Below are 20240 nucleotides of genomic sequence, written 5' to 3'. Positions count from 1 at the left end.
ACTCTGAAGGCAATGTTTCAAGTGACCACCCTGAATAGAAACATAAGGAACATAAAACAGTGAGTTTCCTATCTGCTTGTAGGAGCAAATCCTTCCTTAAAAATATATCTGTGTTTTATTTTCTTTGGATTTGATCCCAGCAGTCAGATGGGGAGGAAGTGTTGCACTTCCTTTATAGTAAAGCTTAATCAGTACATTGAGAGATCCATTCTGCAGCCTTTCCTTATACCAGGAGAGTTTACTTCTCAAACACTAGTCAGCAGAAACAGCGGCCCTGATATGAGGATCAAATGTGACTATATCTAGCAAAGCCTTATGTAACCACAACCATGCAGCAAACATCATTCCAGCTCTCTAGCACACTCCTACCTGTCCCTCCACCCACAGTTTCTCAGCAATTCCAGAGAGCCACAATTAAAAAAGCACTACAACAACCACCACCAAAACAGCTCTGCAGAAAACTGCATTAGGAGGCAGAGGAGACTTGAGTAACATATTAGCAGGATTGGAAGCAAAATTCTCTTTGTTCAAGCAATTTACATAATGTCTCCTCTTTTTTAGCCTTTTTTCACACCAGTTATTTAATATAGTCATTATACATGGTTATGGCAGTTTGACTTGGGATGCTGCCAAAAAGATACTATTTAGCAGGGTCTGAGGTGCTAGATATTTGAACAGAGCATTTCACTTATTGAACTTCCCCTGCTCTGCCTTGAAAAGAGCTTATAGGGATTTTCTCACAATGTTCTCAAGGAGCTGGGGTTGATTAGGGGGAAAAAAAAAACCACCAAACCTTAAATAGCTTTACCCAACATGAGATTTTACCAAGTAAATAGAAGAGATATTTTTTAATAAAAAAGGAGGGACTAGTTCACACAGAAAAGACACAAGTGCATTATGCTTATTCCCTCTACTACACTTGCAATTTTTCAGCTAGCTTACTAAATCTTTCCAATCAATATACCAGCTGATGTTTCAATGTATATTAAATAGATTTAAGAGCTGAGAAGAGCAGAATATAAAGGCATACATGCATTGGATGTGGACATGTATATAAGGATCAAATTCAATAAGAGGAATAGACCTAGTCGTGAACTGGGGTAGTCAGGAGTCAGAAGCCTACAGGATAACAATACCAGGATTACTATCGTGACAAGCGCTGTAGGGAGAGGAGACCTGCTGGGACTGGCTCTGAGATGGCCAGGCACCACCAAGCAGGGCTTGGACACAAATCTGGCTCAGCACAATTCTTCACTGCAAGAATGGGTCTTGTGCGCTCGAGTGCAAGTATAAACCTAGAGAGGAAAAGTCAGCCTTGCCACAGGAGTGTGATAAATCAGACCAAACTTTTCTGAGAGAAAAGTATCTTAACTCCCAAGGGAGAGCATTTAGCTAAACAGTTATTTTAAGACAGCTATTACAAGGGGAAGGGGAGGGGAGCTTAATTTTTCTTCTACCCAACTAATTATTAAGAAAAAATGTCAAAAGGTGACAGGAAATGTGAATTTAAAAATTCCCAGAGCAGAACAAAATATTAAATAGCAAAGTACTGTAAATAGTCTAGCCTTAGTTTTGTTATTTGGTTGGGAAATTGCCCTTGCTTAGGTAGTCAACTCTAATTAGAATTCACTTGCATATTAAAATGATCTGCAATTAATATGAATTAATATAAGGTTCCAAAGTTCAGAATTCCACATTTTCCTCCCTAGGCCATTTTACTTCTTTACTCAGAGAAATTGATGCAACTTTTTCTTCCCAGTCCATTTAAGTAGAGTCTAAGCAATATCCTGTCTCCAGTAATTTCCCCACTTCCACAGATGAACCTGTGTGGCTAGAAAGCTTGAGCATCAAACAGTCATTAGAGTGACAGCTTCAAGCTGCAAGCTTGGCGAGCCTACCTTGTGTGGCTTGCAGTAATGGTACTTCTCCTTTTCTCCCCTTCACATAACTTCTTTCTTCTTCTTGCAAAATGTTTCACTCCTTACCAGTAGCTCAGCTGAAGCCTCTATTCCTTTCATTTCACTGTGACCATATAATTCTTTTTAGTTATTTTGATGCACTCCTAGGTAAAATTACAAAATAAAAAAAACCTTAAGCTATGGCAAGAGCAGGCAATCTAGCCTCTTCCTGAGCCAACCCCAGGGTCATACTGCTGTCACTTCCTTTTATCCCATGTGTTCATCATAAGAAAGGCCTGTCGCATTGGAATAATGTTCTTGCCACTATCTTCTTGACATGGAAGCACTCCAACATGACATACATTTTTGTGCTAGGTAAGGCCTCAGGCACAAGACACATCAACAACGTATCTTCTCTGACCCTCCCAGAAAAGTGAGCACTTTAAAATCCTTAATGCCATACATTTGTCTCTAAAGAATGCAGCCTTGCTTGCACTCTTGGCAGCTTGGAAACAGAAAATCACTTTAAATAAATATCTAACATGCCATTGAAAAAATATGATGAATTAGTCATTACTCCTTACCGTAATGTAATGGCATTCCTGAACGCCAGGCTCTATTAGCATTATGGAGAGGTGTTGAGACAAGGATGGTTGTCCTGGGGATTACTGCTGTGGGAAGCAAAGGTGAGACAGTGGTACGTCATGAAGTGCAATCAGGATGCTGCCACAGCCTCTGCATACATCCCTACACATACCTGCAGTTTTGTTTGTAACTTGACAAAGAATTACCTTATAAATTAGCTGAACGTTTGGCTCTTTTCCTCTAGGTGTTTGTAAAGATGCACATTCTTAAACAGACTTGTGGGTTCAGTGAGTCTGTAAGTGAACAGCTCCTTTGGTTACCCCTTTTACTATTAAACCAAAATAAGATTGTTATACAAAGAAGTAAAATGAAAAATGCAATACATATTAAATGGTGCTTTCAAGCAATGATCAGCACCAAATTCTGTACCCCAGGGATAATTACATGAACTGGTATCTGTTGATACAGTTTCATTATTTATTGAAATGTCTTTCATTATTCTTACTTGCTGTTTTCATCTTGCCAGTTCACTGTTTTTATTACAGTTTCTGCCCATGTGTACAAGTGAGTGTGAGTAGCGGATATCCATAGCTAGGCTCTTAACTGGCAGATAAACTCCTCACATAGCTCCAAAGCATCCATAAACATGCACACACACAAACACATATTCTGTCATAATAACATAAAGATCTGCAGAGCAGAAACTAACATGCAGTAATACTTAAAATCATGAATTACTGCAGAGAATACCCAGTAATATCTGCAAATATAAACCATATTTTGCTTTTTTATGAGCCAATTGATAAAACATATGTTATGCATGTGGTCTATGGGGAAGTACTGTAAATAGAACAGCTGTTAAGTTTGTTACAATAGAAAAAAGGTTTTATTTCCACCACAAGTTTTCTCATTCTTGTTTTCTTCACATTGTCAGATATGCCCCTGGCCTAGTTATCCCCTGTACCACCACAGTTTCAAAACTGTGTCTTCCTCAGCAGAGACCATAACACACGTGGATGGGAGGAACAGTGCACATAAGCTTGAACTAAGCAACATTATTATCCTCTTCAACAGTGAAAAGTTTCCACACCTGATGGGAGAGACTATTGCATACTCTCCCAACCTTCAGTTTCACAAGGGATGACTATTTTTACTTATTTCTCACCAGGATATGAGATATGCACTGGCAGGTGCTATAAAACAAATTCATCCTCATTCATCATTGAAGTACTGTCACTGAACAATCACTGAGAATGCATGGAGCATCTGGGTGCCCTTTCTTTGTGATAGATAACACACTCTCATCCTCCATAATTAGTGTAATTACCAGTAACAATTAGATGCTGCTTCACTGGCTCCAGAAGACATGCATTCACATGCATCAAGTCTAACCTGAGGTCTGTTTGAAGTCTTGATGGAAGACCAGGGAGAAACATAACTTACACCACATTCAGTGCATACTTGTTCCCTATTTTATTACGACCTAGAGACAACAGAAGCATTTACTTCTATGGCAGATGTCAATATTTGCCAATAACAGGATTTTAAAATATGGTATATCATAACAACCCCAGATGCTGCATACCTGTTACCACAGCAGTCAGGTGAGGTATGGTAGCCATAATTTGCTACAGAACTCACAGAATCACAGAATGGTTGACGTTTGAAGGGACCTCTGGAGGTCATCAGGTCCAACCCCCCTGCTCGAGCACCTAGAGCAGGTTGCCCAGGACCGTGTCCAGATGGCTTTTGAATAGCTCCAAGGATGGAAACTGCCCAACGTCTCTGGGCAACCTTTTCCAGTGCTCAGTCACCTTTACAGTAAAAGTGTTTCCTGATGTTCAGACGACACAACTTGTGTTTCAGTTTGTGCCCATTGCCTGTTGTCCTGTCACTGGGCACCACTGAAAAGAGCCTAGCTCTGTCTTCTTTGCACCCTCCCTTTTACACACATTGATGACAGCCCACCTGAGCTTTGTCTTCTCCAGGCTAAACAGTCCCAGCTCTCTCAGCCTTTCCTCATAAGAGAGGTGCTCCAATCCCTTAATCATATTCCTGGCCATTTCTTGGACTGTCTCTCCAGTATGTCCATATCCATCTTGTACCAAGGAGCCTGAACTGGACACAGTGCTCCAGGTGTGGCCACGCCAGTGCTGAGCAGAGGGGAAGGGTCACCTCCCTCAACTTGCTGGCAACACTTCTCCTAATGGAGCCCTGGTTACCTTTGGCCATTTTCACAGCAAGGACACATGCTGCTGGCTCATGTTCAACTTGATGACCACCAGGACCTCCAGGTTCTTTTCTGCAAAGCTGCTTTCCAGCTGGGTGGCCCCCAGCATACATTGGTGCATGCGGTTTTTCCTCCCCAGGTGCCAGGCTTTGCATTTCCCCTTGTTGAACTTCATGAGGCTCCTATCAGCCCATTTTTCCAGCCTGTTGAGGTCCCTCTGGATTGCAGCACAACCCAGCCACTCCTCCTAGATTTATGTCATCTGCAACTGCTCTGTTTTATCCTTCCTAAGATGATTTCAATGAGATTATAAAATCTCGCCTTAAAATATGCAGACCTTGTTTTGAAAGTATACCCCCACAAGCACTTGTTCACCAGCTATGATCCACAGAACAACAATAAATGCATTGCAGTTGCTTAGCAGATACCTTACAGCACCTATTAATATTTGCAATGTAAAGATCATAACTGGTGCTCTGTGAGAAAAGTACTGAGTTAACAGTATTACACTGATCCAAAAGGGTGGGGAATTTCTCCTGTGAAGTGCTATCTTCCTCCTGGGCAAGCACAGTAGTAAAGAAAAAAGGGAACAAAGTCCTGCCTGTATTCCACATCCAAAAACATTGCAGTAAACCTCTGTTTAGGCATTCAGGATGGGATACCAGTGCCACTTTGGTGGTATTTGTAACAGAACAAGTCTCTCTCTCTTTCTGTCTGTCTCTCTCATTCTGTCAGTCATTCTTCATACTTACTAAGAGGTATTTCCAACAGAATGCTGCTGGCCACTAATACCTTGATGGTCACTACTACCTTTATATTATTCTCACAGTAGCATTGAAATGCTATCCATTGAAATGTTCTGTACAGGAACATCAAGAACAGATTTACTTTGCCATGTTTGAAAAAGCTGACATTTCCACAGACCAGCACTGCTCATTTGCGAAATTGAGACTGATTTCAAAAGGTCTATACACATCTCAAAGCTCCCACAGGACAGCAGAGATGACAGTAAGCAGCCTAGTCTTGACTAATAGGCTGACACTGCTTTATGGCAAGACACTCTCCAGCTGCTGGAAAGCATTGAAGGGAGACTGAAACATTACCAGAGAGACAGCCAACTTTTAGGCTGCTCCATTTCTGCTGAAGGACTAGACTAGGAACCTTTGTGGATCCACTAATACGCAAGAAAAGCAGATCTTTTCATCCAGCTTTTGTTACTTTCCAAAATACACTTACCTATAAATTATTTCATGCTGTATCAACCTACCAAAACTCTTTTCACCCCACCTATACCACAGATAACAGGTGCAGGAACTAGATGATACCAAACACTTTTGAAAGTGACACCTTATATTTTTATGGATCTGCAAATATATGAGGGATGATGTCACGGTGATAGATACAAATTATGAGAAAAACAAGGTTCCAGACAGAGATGATATCTTTTATTATATCATTTGATCCCTTTGTGAAAAGCAGATACCCAATTCCTTCATCAGATCTGAGAAGGAAGCAGTGAGGCTCATGCTAAATCCAGGCTAGGAGCAAGGGCTCCCAGCACTTGGTTCCCCCAACATCAATATCAGCGCTGTGCACCGCTGGAGTCACCCAGCAGCAGGAATTTGATTCTGACTCAGACATGGGCATGTGACTGCTGTTCTCTCATGTTAGTCAGGCACTATGGAGCTGTATTCTTTTACGCTGGCTCAGTGCCGGGGAAGGAGGCAGGGGCAAGATGCACTGAGCTGACTCAACAAATATTTCTGAACAGAGCATACACCAGAAGCTCAGCCCATTGCAGCCTATAGCTATGGGATTTTAGAGTGGACTTCAGGAACCCTCAGCCCAGCTGCAGGCTATTGGCATATCAATAACACCATTAACTTAATCTGTTACTGAGTTTTGAGAGGTAGGTTGTTAGCATCTGCCAAGCAGAAAACGGTGCCAAAAGGAAAGAGGTCACCAGCCTTATGGAAGAGCAGGAGGACGAAGCATGTGAAAGCTACCAGAAATAGAGGGATCTGCCAAAAGTGGTTATAAGTAAGATAAGCATTTCTATTTGTAACTCACAACCATAGCATTGATATTATGATTCCCATCCTCCTTTCATCCCTCTCTGACATCTATACTTGATGCTGAAAACATGATTGTCCAACTGCAACTGGAGAGCTCAAAGTTGCAGTCCCCAGTAACCAGCAATCCTTTTAATGCAGTGACCCATCACTACCATACCATCTCTTCCAGCTGCACCATTTTCCCCAAGGTAGTGTCACGATTAAGCCCCTGTCCTCTAGTTGCCACCACTGGACCACAATAACATCTGGCTGAAACCCTGAACTTTCAAAGATGGACACGCTGTATGTAGTCAATATGCCAAAGCCTTTCAGGGTCCTGTCCACCTTAGGGTGGCTCATTTTGCCACAGTGAGACAGACTCTTTGCTCACATCAACAGCACTGATTTCAAGAGAAAGATATGAACATACACTGGTGGAGAAGGCTGGGACTGACCTTTCTTTCTCACTCCCCCTCCTCCACAGGACTGCTGAGATGTTTATTACTTCGGTGTCTATGTGCTGACCTGTATACTATAAATCTGGACTGAGGCGAATTTTACAGTTCAACAAATATAAAATATTTTTTAAAGAAGTCACACATGGTCAGGTACAAAGTCTGGAAAACATCAGCCCAAAAGTTATCATAACTGAAATAAAATGAAACTTTAATTCAGTCAGATTCAGCATTACTCAAGGCAATGAAAAGTACTGCTTCCAAAGCCTGAATGTGCTGCCCTTATATGAGTTTCTCTCTGCTGAAGACTATAAATCCTTGATCAGATGATCCTTCCTGAACTGTAAAATATATTGAGCCAAGTTCAATTTGGTTAGGCAAGGGCAACACTTACTGAAATCAGAGAGACTTAGAGCAAAAGGGGGTCCTACAAATCAGCTGCCCTGGCAGTGACAACTTGTCATACAAGGACTGATAAAATCTTCAATACAAATGGTTATCTGGAAGATTAAGTCTGTACTCAGTGGACCTGAATCCTTCAGAAGCATGAAATTACTTGGAAAATTGAGGGGACACATTTTCCCCAGGTACCTTAGTCACTTGTCTACCTCATTACACAGCTAAATACCTTTGGAAATGTAATCTTCAATCATACTCTAAAAGGAGACAGATTTCTAGAGGTGCACAGATGTCCAGGAGGTTTACAAAGTGCCTAGTTGTTTAGTTCACAATAAAATCAATGAGAGTTAAGGGCCTCACGTAAAACCACGTCGATCTGCCTAATTAAAGAACATAGCCCCTAAGATCATGTGTCATGTTGAAATCAGTGAGGTTGAAGCTCTTGCAAGCTGTCAAAGCTACGCTTTGGCTTTCCATGATACAGTCCTCGGGCACCTAGCAGGAGCACCTGATCAATGGGAACGAGGATGGGAGAGGTGTCAAGCCTGAACCAGCCTCCAGGCACGGCTGGGCTGTAAGGACAGAGGTCTTGCAACAGCGGGGAACAGACAGCCCATAGAAAAGCTGACATTAAAACAGGCCAGTCCAGACCTTCACAAAGACACTTCAATCATATCTACACTGTTTAAAGCAAGCCGTGGGTTTGCTTAGACCATTTGAGAACGTGTTATTCTTTAAATAGCAGCTTAGGATGAGAGTTGCCACTTCCAATTTAATCACCCTTCTTTGATATAGCCTGGTGCTTTGCAGCCGGATAATTAACCTTGATATTCAGTCAGACTTCAAAACACACAACTCCCGTTGCTGTCAATTAGCTGACAATGTCGAGTGTGTGTTGATGGAAGGTTTTTGTGTGACCCTGGCAATATGGCATTCAGGAAATTTCAGTAGCTAATACAATCATCCTGCCGGAGAAAGTCCTTCACAAATCACTCCAACAATTTTAGAATGGGAAGTGACATTGTGAATTTGTCACTGGATTGAGTTCGCTAAACAACACAGATGTACATTAAAGTTTACCCTACTTTCTGTTCTTACTGCAACACTGCTTTCTAAAAGATCCATCCAGATAATTGGCAAACCTTCTTGTTATCATGGTCTTGTACAGCTCTGAGCACAAGGAAGATGCCTTGATCTCAGCTAGAGCATTCAGAAGCTACCATACTTGTAAATACTAACATAAGGCTGGAGGCAGGGTTATAAATGATTGTTACAAAATAATTTTTGATATATAAGGCAGTGCAATAAACACTGCAATATGAAAATGGGACACTGTATCGGAAGGGCCAGTGGCACTTTATTTTCCCCACTGATTTCTTTGCATTTATAATAGAGTTACAGGCTACTGGTAACAAGCTTAAATTAGTGGGCAGCAAGAAGTTTGAATCAGACTATTTTCCTGTTATCCCACAGTGGATCACATTCTGCTAATGAGTGTTAACCCCACAATCAGGCAAACATTCATCTTGAGAAATGAACAACCTCATTCAGGGCTTTTAAAGCAGCCAGCACAGTCAACGGCTAAAAAGAAATTGGCTCAAACACAGCTACTTTCCTTTTTAAATATTGTTCTTCCTCCCTGATGAGAATGGGAGCTAATGGCATAAGTGAAACATTCTCGTAGCAAAAGCCAAAAGCTGCCCAAGTCCCTTCCAGGTTAGAAACACTGTCTTGTGATGAAGAAGGAATAGCTGATGCTCATCGAATGCTTTTGCACAGGCTAGCTAGAGCCTTTTGTGAAGGTTCCTGATGTGAGCTCAGTTTGACTTCCATATTTTCAAAGTACTTTGCCTCATCTGCTGAGTGAAAATAGCAAAAAATAGAAAAAAAAAACAAAAAACTGGTCTGTTGTGCTTTTCCCTGGATTTGAGAATGACATCAACCTTTGGGCCTTTTTCTGATCTATTCTGACAGTAGAAAAAATACTGACTACTCCATTTTCTACACAGGGTCAACATTATGAAGAGGAAAAACGGGCTTTGAGCCATGAAATAATTGCACTCAATAATCACTTAATAGAGGCCAAGGTGACAATAGATAAGTTGTCAGAAGACAATGTAAGTATTTAATTATGGATACATCTTGAGATTATATTTAAAAATAAGTTAGGCCATGCACTTCCCATGAAATTATAGAATAATTTCTTATTGTTTACGTAAAATGTAACTTGTCACCAAGACAGTTAAAATTCATGTTTGATTGTTCCCATCATTTTGTGAATTCAGCTCTCCTTATGCTGTGGGGTTGGGGTGAGACTTTTCATTGATATTTTTTTCCTTATGTCTAACCTAAAACTGATGAAAAAATATTCTAAGAAATGGCAATATTCCCACATTGATTTTGCCATCGGTTTTGGTCTAGTACAGGGAACTGGTGGAAGCACATGCTCAGAGCTATTGCGTGGACACATGTATGGAGTGAGGATTCATCATAAGGATTTTAGGCAGTGTAGAGCCCTACATTTCCTGCAGTTCCTCTGATCTTTCAGTCTTTGCTCACTGAAATGCGATGCCCGGCACAAGTGAGGTCTACCAGCAGAAGTTAGTATTGACCCAGCCTGGTTGCTCAGATTATTGCAGGGAGTGGGAGCCAGGTTTTCCCCAGCTGTGGTTCATGTGGAATAATTTACCTATCTCTGTGTGGAAGGGAACAGGGAACATCTCTGGTGATTGTCACCCTGCATGTCATTAAACACTGCTGAAAACTGGCATGTTCACTGCAGCTGGCAATCAGCTCATGAAATCCTTCCAGGGACAAACCTAAAAAGACAGCAAAGAAAGGAAGATTGCAGGCATTTAGTTCATTATTGTGCCATTCCTTAAACACTTAATAAAAAATTCATCTACAGAAGACATGTTTCTGTTAGCACTTATTTTTCAGCATCTTACATTCAATCTTCCCATATTTCATATGAACTCTTAATCATAGGAGGGAGCATTTGATCCCATTAATATGCCTGTTGATGTGAATTGTACCTATACTATTAACAGCTTTCCAACGGAAACAAAGAGTTCACAATCTGCCCCTTTACTTTTATAGAAGTTGTGTTGAAACAACAGTTACTTCATAACTCTAATAGCTGTAACTAACTGAATGTGGTAAATGCAATGGGCTACATTTAGGTTTTAGAAGCACAGGTATACATCAGGACTAATTCAGCTGAAATCAGTGGAGTTATTTCAGATTTAAAATAGAGGGGGAAAAAATTATAAAACTCTCCTAGTAAGTATGCATGCATTTACACTACTTCATGGAGTCAGGTTTGAAGAACTGTTTTCAATATCCATAGTTTTTAAAAGGCAGCTTAGACTGGACTGGAGTTCAGAGTACTCTTCTTCCAAGAATTATTCTGAACTACTCTGAACATTAGAGTATGGTCCAGAAGCCTCAAATAACAATACCACTTCTTCATACTTGAGGTCAATTCACAGACAAAATTCTGCCCTTACTTGTGTAGCATCACTAATGAAAGTAAAGGTTAAATTCCACATTTTAAATAGAGAAATATGAAACAAACCATTAATGTTATGCCTAATAAGTAGAGACAGTGTTAAACTGAAGAATCCTACACAGGGAGAACATACTTTTCCCTTGCCAGCATTTCTTCCTTCAATTATATTTCCCCTTATTCTTCTGACAGATATGTAAAATGATGCTTTTGATGCAAAAACGTGTTTTACACAATGGGAAACACTTTCGGTATTAATTGCCAATTATTGTTCTAGTTGCTACAGATGTGGCTAGTTTCCATTCAGATAAACATTAAAGGACAGAAAGTCACTCCAGTCACATGGCATATCTCAGCATGTTGAGAACAAAGTACACGTGGCACATTTAACTCACATGTAATTTTTCTGTAGTAATTTTTAAAGCTGCTAAAAATAAAGTGTCAGAAACACTTTTTGTACTCTCCATGACAACCGCTTCACAGAAACAGAGGCACAGAGCTTTTGAAGAAAGGATTGGATTTTGGAGTGATTTCATTTTTGTGTGCTTAGTGATGCCATATGGGACTTGGAGTACTTGTCTGTGCTATACCTTGTGCAGCAATATATTATGTGTTTAATGTGCATGTAACATGTCAGAATCACATGCACATGCAACAGATTTTGCTTCTAAATTGAATTCTTGCATTCCTAGTGTTTGCATCTGTTTTCAGGAATAAAAATAGTGTGTACTGATATAAAATTTAAGATGTACATAAATGACCGTATCTCCCCAGTACATTTAAAGCAGAAGTGGCATCTCTAAAACCTCATACAGACACAAAAAAACCCCACAAACCAAGAGTATCTAAAGGCCCTTGAATATGAAGATATAATGAACTAATGATCATAGGAAAACTACATTTACTACCCCCGCGCCTCACAGACTCCCAGGAACATCTTGTTGTACCTATTATAGAATAATTTTTAAATGTTTTTTCAAAACAGAGGAAATTTCCACCTTTCCTTTTCATAGAAAATTTCATTATCAGCTTTAAAAGAACAAGTGGAACAGTAAAAATCTGCATGCAATAAAATTATAACATTAACACTGGAGAAAAGTAAAAACATTTCAATATTCAACATCTTTTCTCTATAAACATTTTCTGATTTTTACAGAGTAACACAGCCTAGTCTCCATAGTACCTATATGCTTTGTCTATCTCATCTATGCCCACCTATAAAGTCAACTTCTGAAGCCAACTTTGTTTTTAATGGCACCTAGATGAGGAAAAGCAACATACAACACTTACCTCCAGGGACCCAAAGATACTGGCTGAAGGATACAGTTACGGTCATGTGTGCTAAATTAAATTTAGACAAAGGGCAAATCTATGTACTGAATTTTCCCATTAAATAGGCTGTGGGAGCCATTCAATACAAAAATAGTATAACTGGCTTGTTTAAATTCTCTTTTTCCCTGTGTGGAATTCTCATGGTAACTTCTTACCCAGTAAAAATACCCTGTTCTGCAGCATCAAATATTTGCAGTGAGATTTAATATATTTGTATAGCTGCATTCTGCAGGATATGAAAGGAGCCAGGAACCAGCAAGAAAGTTTCATAAGGAGACAAAGGCCTTCTTTTAAAAAACAATACAATGTATATTTCTGCAATGAATTTCTCCCACAGCCTCATAAGATTATGTAAGCATTTTCTAAAGTAGTATCTTAGTACTGATCTGGATAATACTCAGCAAAAATGTCTGTTCTTAAATTTTCTTTTTGCTTAAAAGATCATGTCTATTTTAGTCTTCATAGAGCCATGCATGTTAACAGTATAAAGTCCAGTTCCTAATGGTAAGTATTCATCTTTTAAAATGCAGAGTACTGTTCTGTAGTAACAGTTGTCAAAATTTTCTTTTTAGTAGTTTTGTCAGCCCTCACAGAGCAAAGGGGCAAACATCTCACGACCATGCAAGAAACACGGAATCTTAATGTATTGGAAAGTTAAAGTATGCTCCAAATTTTCCCAAAGTCAATTTTTAAAAGATTGCTCAGGCATGGGAGAAAGGCTGAAAGCCACAAGCTATTTACAAACTTTAAAAAACAGGCTATTTTTTGTTTTTCTAGGAGCTCTATAGGAAGGACTGCAATTTAGCTGCTCAGTTGCTCCAGTGCAGCAAGAATTACGACAGGGCACATAAGCTTTCGGAGGTAATGTGACCAAACTTGGTGAATATTCAAAGAAATAAATATTTTATGGCAAACAGGTTATTTTACATGTATCAATTCCAGAACTTGTCTGCCCTTAAGGCTTTGATTCCCCCCCCCCGCCTTTAAGCAACACGAGGGCTTGTGCACCTGCTGGTATTCTGTGCAGCTGAGGGAGGTGCTGACAAAATCACAGCCGGTGATGGAACTTGGAGGTACTCTCTTCCCCCAAAACTCTGCTATCTAGTAGAATGGGCCTGCACTGATCACATAAAATAAAGGTTTTAGCAAAACCAAAGTGCTGAGAACTCTAGACTGCAAAATGCTGGGGGGGGAACAGGGGGAGGGGTGAGAGCAGGGAAATGACAAGCTGCAGGCATCAGAGATTCTGATATAATCAATTCTCCTCCTGAAGCTATTTTCCAGTCCAGCTAATTTCCAAACTTGAATTTTAAAATGGACTGACAGAACAAATATCTTTTTCTAAAGCAACTAGAGCACTGAATGATTGATTTCCAAGGTGTAAACTTTAATTAATAATCCTCGCTTCCAGGGAAACTAGGCTTGAGAAACAGACTCCTTAAAGAGGAGGTAAATATTATCTTAGTGAACAGGACTGTCTTTAGTGATGCAGGCCCTACACAAAGCAACAGCATCTTCCTCATGTATATTGCTTAGGTGAAGGTCATGGAGAAAAGCCTTCCCTCCATCAGTCCCATCAGGTTAATGTCCCCCCAAATGGTCTCTTTTGTGCAATTCTGCAACAGAATAATGCAAAATTGAATGTGGAACGTATACACCATTTCTAAGCCAGTAGACAGCTTCAGAGCACTAAACAACCCTGGTAAATAAAGACAGAGCAAGACTTTTCTGTCAAATGGGCGATGATTTTCTGGAATGAGACAGAAATTCCAAATTAACCATTACCTTGGTCGTGTTATTTTTTCCTAGTGACTGACTTCCCTGAGCAATTCATATCCAGGAATTGTCATGACATTACTCACACTTGAAAGCACCCTACCTGTTAGCAAGAATTAGACCTTAAAAGTAGTTAGTGGTTCACCTGCAGAAAACTATCACAAATGTGGGATCTCCCCACCATTTCCCAGACTGTCATACACTCAATTAAATAGGCAAAGTGTCCACTCATAAATCCAAGTATTTATTAATTTAGCAAGTGTGAATGTGCTGTCACAGCCAATAGTTTCCTTACAAATGCAAATATTGCCTGACAAGGTATTGTATGTTATCCAGAATCCTAAACTATGGTACAATATAGCAATATCATTTTAGTAATTCCAGTTTCCAGGGCAATGCCCAGAAAATAATGTTCTTTTACTTAGCATATTTCATAATCTAAATAATGTATATAAAATAGATCAAATAGTGGTGTAACAGGATACTAAAATTATAGCTACCCCATACAGCAGTTTCACATTAAATGAACTGTATTTCTTTTCCTCATTTCTGTGGCAATTTACAGCAGCCCTGTTTTACAACCTTTTTATTCAATCTTTGTTGTATCTGTACTTGCTATGACTAATACTGCTGTCTGCCAGCAGATTGGCAATATCATACTCTTTATTTCCAATGGAAGACATATGAGCTAATTAACAACATAATGATTAATCCAAAATATCCTGGAAGGTCTGTTGGTTGAAAAAAAGACTCATCCTACTCCACATTAACAAGAATGTCATTTCACAACATGCCATATTTTGAATACATTAAGTTTGGGGAGATTAAGCCAACTTTAAAACCTTTCCAGTGAATCTAAAAGAGGAGCTTTATATCTTACGTGATGTGAGATCATAAGAAGGAGCAGGCACTTGAAATTTCTCTTGCCTAAAATAGAGGAGGGGCACACCACTTCAGCATTTGTAGGGTTTTCTCCTCTAGAGAAACAAAGTTAAGGAGAGAGTGAGATTTTTAGGGCTACAAGGGTAACCACTGATTATTTGGTAAAGAGGAACTTGATTTCTAGTTATAAAAAGAAAGTGCTGAGTAAATAAGAGTTCAGCCAAGCATTCAAGGGCTAAATTCCTAAGTGGCATAAATCAACATGGATATCAAACTCAAAACTTAGTCCGAACATGAGTTCTTCTGATGTCCAGCAAGAAATACTGAGAGACAGCCATCATGCAGCTCTCTCTCATATCCCTATGTGATCATTGATAGAGGTCTGAAATGAGCAAGGCAGAGAAAATTTGGCTGGCAAGCATGCTTGGAGATACCCGCGTAGGCATTACCTACGAGGCTTCTGAGCCCCGCCAAGGAATGTGCTCTCTCAATCTCTTCTGGTCCACATGACAGAACAGCAGGTGGAACCGCCGTCCACAGAGCTGATCCTGACGTTCTTCAAAACCTATGTGAATTCTGATGCATAACAGACTTACTGATTAATTCTGACTAGTTTGTCACAGGAATCATGATGTAAATTCAGGTCTTAGCTCTTATTTCTGTCAGTGTAGGAAGAAACTAGAAAAGCAGTCTGCTAGCAGCTGCTGGAAGAGGGGAACATGTTGAGGCTTCTCTGGATGGTTGATCTGACAAGTAGTGTCCAACTGCTGGGGCAAGGAAGCCAGTTTGATTTGCTTCTTCCCAGCACAGGAACACTCCCGTCATAGCAGCCAGTACAATTGCTTTAAGTGTCAGTGAAACCAACTTTCCTGCCTCTTCAAACAACATTGCTTACCAAATGCAACGCTGGAGGGCAGGCGGCAATTTGGCACTGGCTTGGAGGCAAGGGGAGCTCAAAGAAAGGCAAAAGAACAGAATCGATCTGATCTCTTGCTCCTCTTTCCTCACCCCAGCAGAGACCTCCGCACCACCACACTCCAACTGCAAATGGCACCCATGCACGCAGTCTGGAAAGTGTTGCTGTAGGCTGTAATTCCCTACCTGCCTTTTTAAGATTGTTGTTTACTACATTCTTTACATCATTCCTCTCCAACCTGGATTAACTTGGAAGGAAGCCTTTCAGTTTCACAGTATTTTCCACGAGGGGAAGCAGACGAAGATTTCCAGATGTTAAGTAAATAAATGAAAGTCATTTGATTATGTTTGTTTTCAGAAATGCACAAAGATTGTGGCCATCACATTAGTCAAAGAACCGTATATAGTGAGCTATGTAATGTCATAAACAGCACTCATCTATCCATGTTGTATAAGCCCAAGCAGACACCGGTATTGACGTGTACCCTTTTCTCCTTCCCCCTTTGCCATCTCTTTATGTTACAGTTGCCATCTGACTTTCAGGAAAGAGTCAGCATCCACCTGGAAAAGCACGGGTGCAGCCTTTCTGTCCCCTTGTGCCACACATCTTACGCTGATACCATACCCACTTGCGTCATTGCCAAAGTACTGGAAAAACCAGATCCCAACAGCTTGTCTTCACACTTGTCAAGCCCGTCTACAAGGGATCTCAATTTCCAGGACTCTGCCGGAAAACTCGGGCAAAGGCCCCAGTACAAGTCGGACATCTACTGCAGCGACACTGCCCTTTACTGCCCTGAGGAGAGGCAGAGGGAGAGGAGGCAGAGTGTGGACACGCAAGTGAAAGACGTGGGGTTCCTGCGCTCCCAGAACTCCACGGACAGCACCGTCGAAGAAGACGGTTTCCATTCCAGCTTCTCTCACGAAGCCTTCCCAGAGTACATTACCTCCCTGCCGACCTCCAGCTCCTACTCCAGCTTCAGCGTCACATCTGAGGAGAAGGAGAACGCCCAAGCCAACACTCTGACAGCCTCTCAGCAAGCGATCTACATGAGCAACCGAGACGAACTGTTTGAAAGAAAGTCACCTGCAGGTTATGAGCATCAGGGAAGTCCTAGGTTTGCCAAGTCCAAACCTGCGCAGCACATGGAGCTTGCCGATGACAACGAGAACTCCCCCACTTTTACTAGGACTCTGCCTCCGTATGCAAACGAACCTTTTCATTTCTCAGCCATAACACCGCAGCAGGCTTTAGCGAATCAGAAAATGAGGAACGAGTGCAGGAGCACCCACCTCTCAGAAGAAGACTTGCCTGGGCGATGGAGGCAATTGAGCGTGGAGGACATTGGTGCGTACTCTTACAGGAACGCTGGCAGGCTGTCGCCCTGTAGTTTTTCAGAGCAGTACTACAGCAGCCCTATTAAGAAGGGAGACAGTCGAACAAGCCCCATCTATGCTAGTTACAAAGCAGATAGCTGCTCGGAGGGAGACGATATCTGCCAAACCAGACTTGTGGATTCTTGCTTCCTGAGAACAGACAGTGGCCTGAATATTGACATCAGCACTAGCTGTAAACAGGACAAATTGCCCGCTTACAAAACAAAAGAATCAAGAGACCAAAAAAATGAAAGGATCACCGTCCAGTTATGCAGTAGCAAAAACATCGAAAATAGCCCGGTATTGAAAAGAGAATACGTGGACGTGAGCCCCAACAGCTCAGCGGAGTCCCTCAATCAGAGTTCAATGGAGGCTTCAGAAATCCACCAGTCTTCCATGGAGCAAGGAAGCCATTCGGGTATTCACAGCAAACAGCAGCAGTTTCAACGGACTGGGAGTACTGGTTTGAGTCGGAAGGACAGCCTTACAAAAGCACAATTATACGGAACCCTTCTGAACTAGGCATCTTCCAAAACGGCAATAAGACAACAAACAAAAGGAAGCAAACAGCATTTGATACTTCTAGTGAACAGTAAGGTTCTAAGAAACAGGATTATTATAAAATATATATTCATAATGGTACTATATGTTTAAAACAAAATCTCTTCAAAAATGTTATACAGCACTTTTCACTTAACACCCTTTCCACGTGGGAGACAGTCCCCTCCCCTCTTTTATAAACCTGAAATATTTTTATAAACAAAATGATATTTATTAGACTATCCTAAGCTATTTGAGCAGAATTCTTTTCCCTTCAAGCAGGTTTCTTATTTATTTTTGTGCATGAGGCCATCTGTGCCTAAACTCTTGGAGGAAAAGGGTAAAATCATGATGGCAGTGATAAAAAATAAATCCACCTGATAAAATACCATAAAATGTCATGTGAAAACAAAACAAACAAGAATGGTGAATTTGAAGAAGTATATTTTTTAAAAAGAATGGAATTGTATCTTAAGTTATTTCATACAAATGTATTTATGAGTGACTAATGTATGCACAAAGTGATACTAATATTTTGTTCTTTTAATCCACTGTGTTTCTGCTTTCCTATTTTACCTTGTATACTACCTCAAAAGTAATTGAGGGTTTCTTTGTCACATTTTCTGTAGGCTTGCATTTATATTGTCTAAAATGCATGCAGTGTCATAATTAATACTGTATTTTGCATTACTTAATAAAAGACACCAGTGGAGATATTTTGGGGTGGTGTTTTTTTCCTTCATTAAAACATACCCTGGACAATAGAACATGGGATTGCTCTGGGTGGCATCAGTCCAGCAGAAGTTAATGAGTAAGGCTCCTGGTTTAGATTGCTTTCTAAAGGAGTCTCTCTGTAAGCTCCAGAGCACTGGTTCTCGGTCTGCAGCCCCTGGGTGTGGAAGGACAGCTTCCCATCAGTCTGTGAAAAGTAAACAAGGAAAACAAACTGTCTATCAACAGGCTTGATTTCACTAGGTGGGGCTCTGCACACTGAAAAGAAAATTGAAAACTTGTGACTTGAGCTCCTCCTCCATTATACACATACTTGCCACAATCTTTTAGGTCTTCAGGACTGTTACCTTCCACAGTTGCCTTTTTTCGTGTCTAGCTTGATATTTCTAACAAAGACATTTTTCTAAAAGTCTAGCCTTCTGTAGCCTATGGGAATTTCACCCCTAGGTCTGAGAAACCCTAGTTTTACCTGTACTTTTTGCATTTCCTCCATTGAGTTTTCTGTTTCTCACCATTTCACCGTTAAGGAGTATACAACTTGGACAGCAGCAGAAGGGAAAAAGCAAAAGGAGAAGAGGAGAAAAACAAAAAAGAGACAAAGGGAAATCCTGTAGATTTCCTTCCTGGCTCAGTATTGCTGCTTGGTAAGAGGCAGAATACAGCAATATATATTTGAGAATTCTTTTAAGTCGTGTTCATGGAACACATATCCTGTACTTGAAATACTGACTCTTACCAGCTCATGTATGGGGAAAGACCTTACTTATTGCCGTATGCAGTAGTAATCAGTGAGATCACTGTGGAAATCTAAACTAGTTTCTTATAAAGCTAAAGTAATGACCTACCATTCGATACCTATTAAGAAAATACATATTTTCTGCTGATTCTCTGAAAGCAGACACCTGGCAGGTAACCATGTACCAGGACTATAGAATTGCTCATTTCCTACATAAGTATCTTAAGTAAGTCATGAAGCCACAGATTCAATGCATTTGGCATCGACAATTCCCACTGCTCTCCATATTCTTCATGGATAATATAAAAATTTGACCATTATTGATGTGTGCAAGTACTTGCTGTGCTGTTTGGAAGATCTGGCATCAAGTCCCCACAGTTCCTCTGAGATGTGTAGCAGCACTGTGGAGAACAATGGTAGCTAATAATATCACACAGTTAAGGCACAACGTAACTTTAAAGTGAGGCTTATTTCAGTACAAAAGCTGTAACACACCTTGTGATTTTATGCTCCCATACTTGCTCACAGTGAGTGTGAGTGGCAGGTCATGCCACAAATAATTCCATGAAGTCTATAAAAACGGCATAGAATAAAGTTTCCAAAGGCCAACTGCTTCTCATGGCAGAATCTGACCTGCAGTAAAGAGACTTGAAGATTGAGAAAAGCTGTTATTTACCCTTTGAAATACTAAGATAGAAAACAAATGTGAAAAAACCACACTGTTAACTCATTCAGGCATATAAAACTTAGCCTCCAAGGCAAGACATTAATTTCTCTGGTCAATGAATACAAGGATTTGTATGCAAGAGGTGAAAATTAAC

The 20240-nt window shown here is 40.4% G+C and overlaps 1 protein-coding gene across 1 annotated transcript in view; it reads left to right on the top strand.

Moving 5' to 3' along the window:
- BEGAIN (brain-enriched guanylate kinase-associated) overlaps window positions 1-18559 on the top strand; it is a 116255-nt gene extending 97696 nt beyond the window's left edge. The window contains exons 6-9 of the mRNA XM_010584027.1: window positions 9631-9738; window positions 13239-13322; window positions 16560-16587; window positions 16681-18559. Of these exons, the coding sequence (XP_010582329.1) occupies window positions 9631-9738; window positions 13239-13322; window positions 16560-16587; window positions 16681-17933 (1473 nt within the window). The 3' untranslated portion in view covers window positions 17934-18559. The remainder of the gene's footprint in view (window positions 1-9630; window positions 9739-13238; window positions 13323-16559; window positions 16588-16680) is intronic.
- The last annotated feature ends 1681 nt before the right edge of the window (window positions 18560-20240 follow it).

Source organism: Haliaeetus leucocephalus, unplaced genomic scaffold (assembly GCF_000737465.1).
Source record: "Haliaeetus leucocephalus isolate CR32 unplaced genomic scaffold, Haliaeetus_leucocephalus-4.0 Scaffold932, whole genome shotgun sequence".
In the NCBI taxonomy this organism is placed as follows: Eukaryota; Metazoa; Chordata; class Aves; order Accipitriformes; family Accipitridae; genus Haliaeetus; species Haliaeetus leucocephalus.
This window is presented reverse-complemented; position numbering and strand designations above follow the sequence as displayed.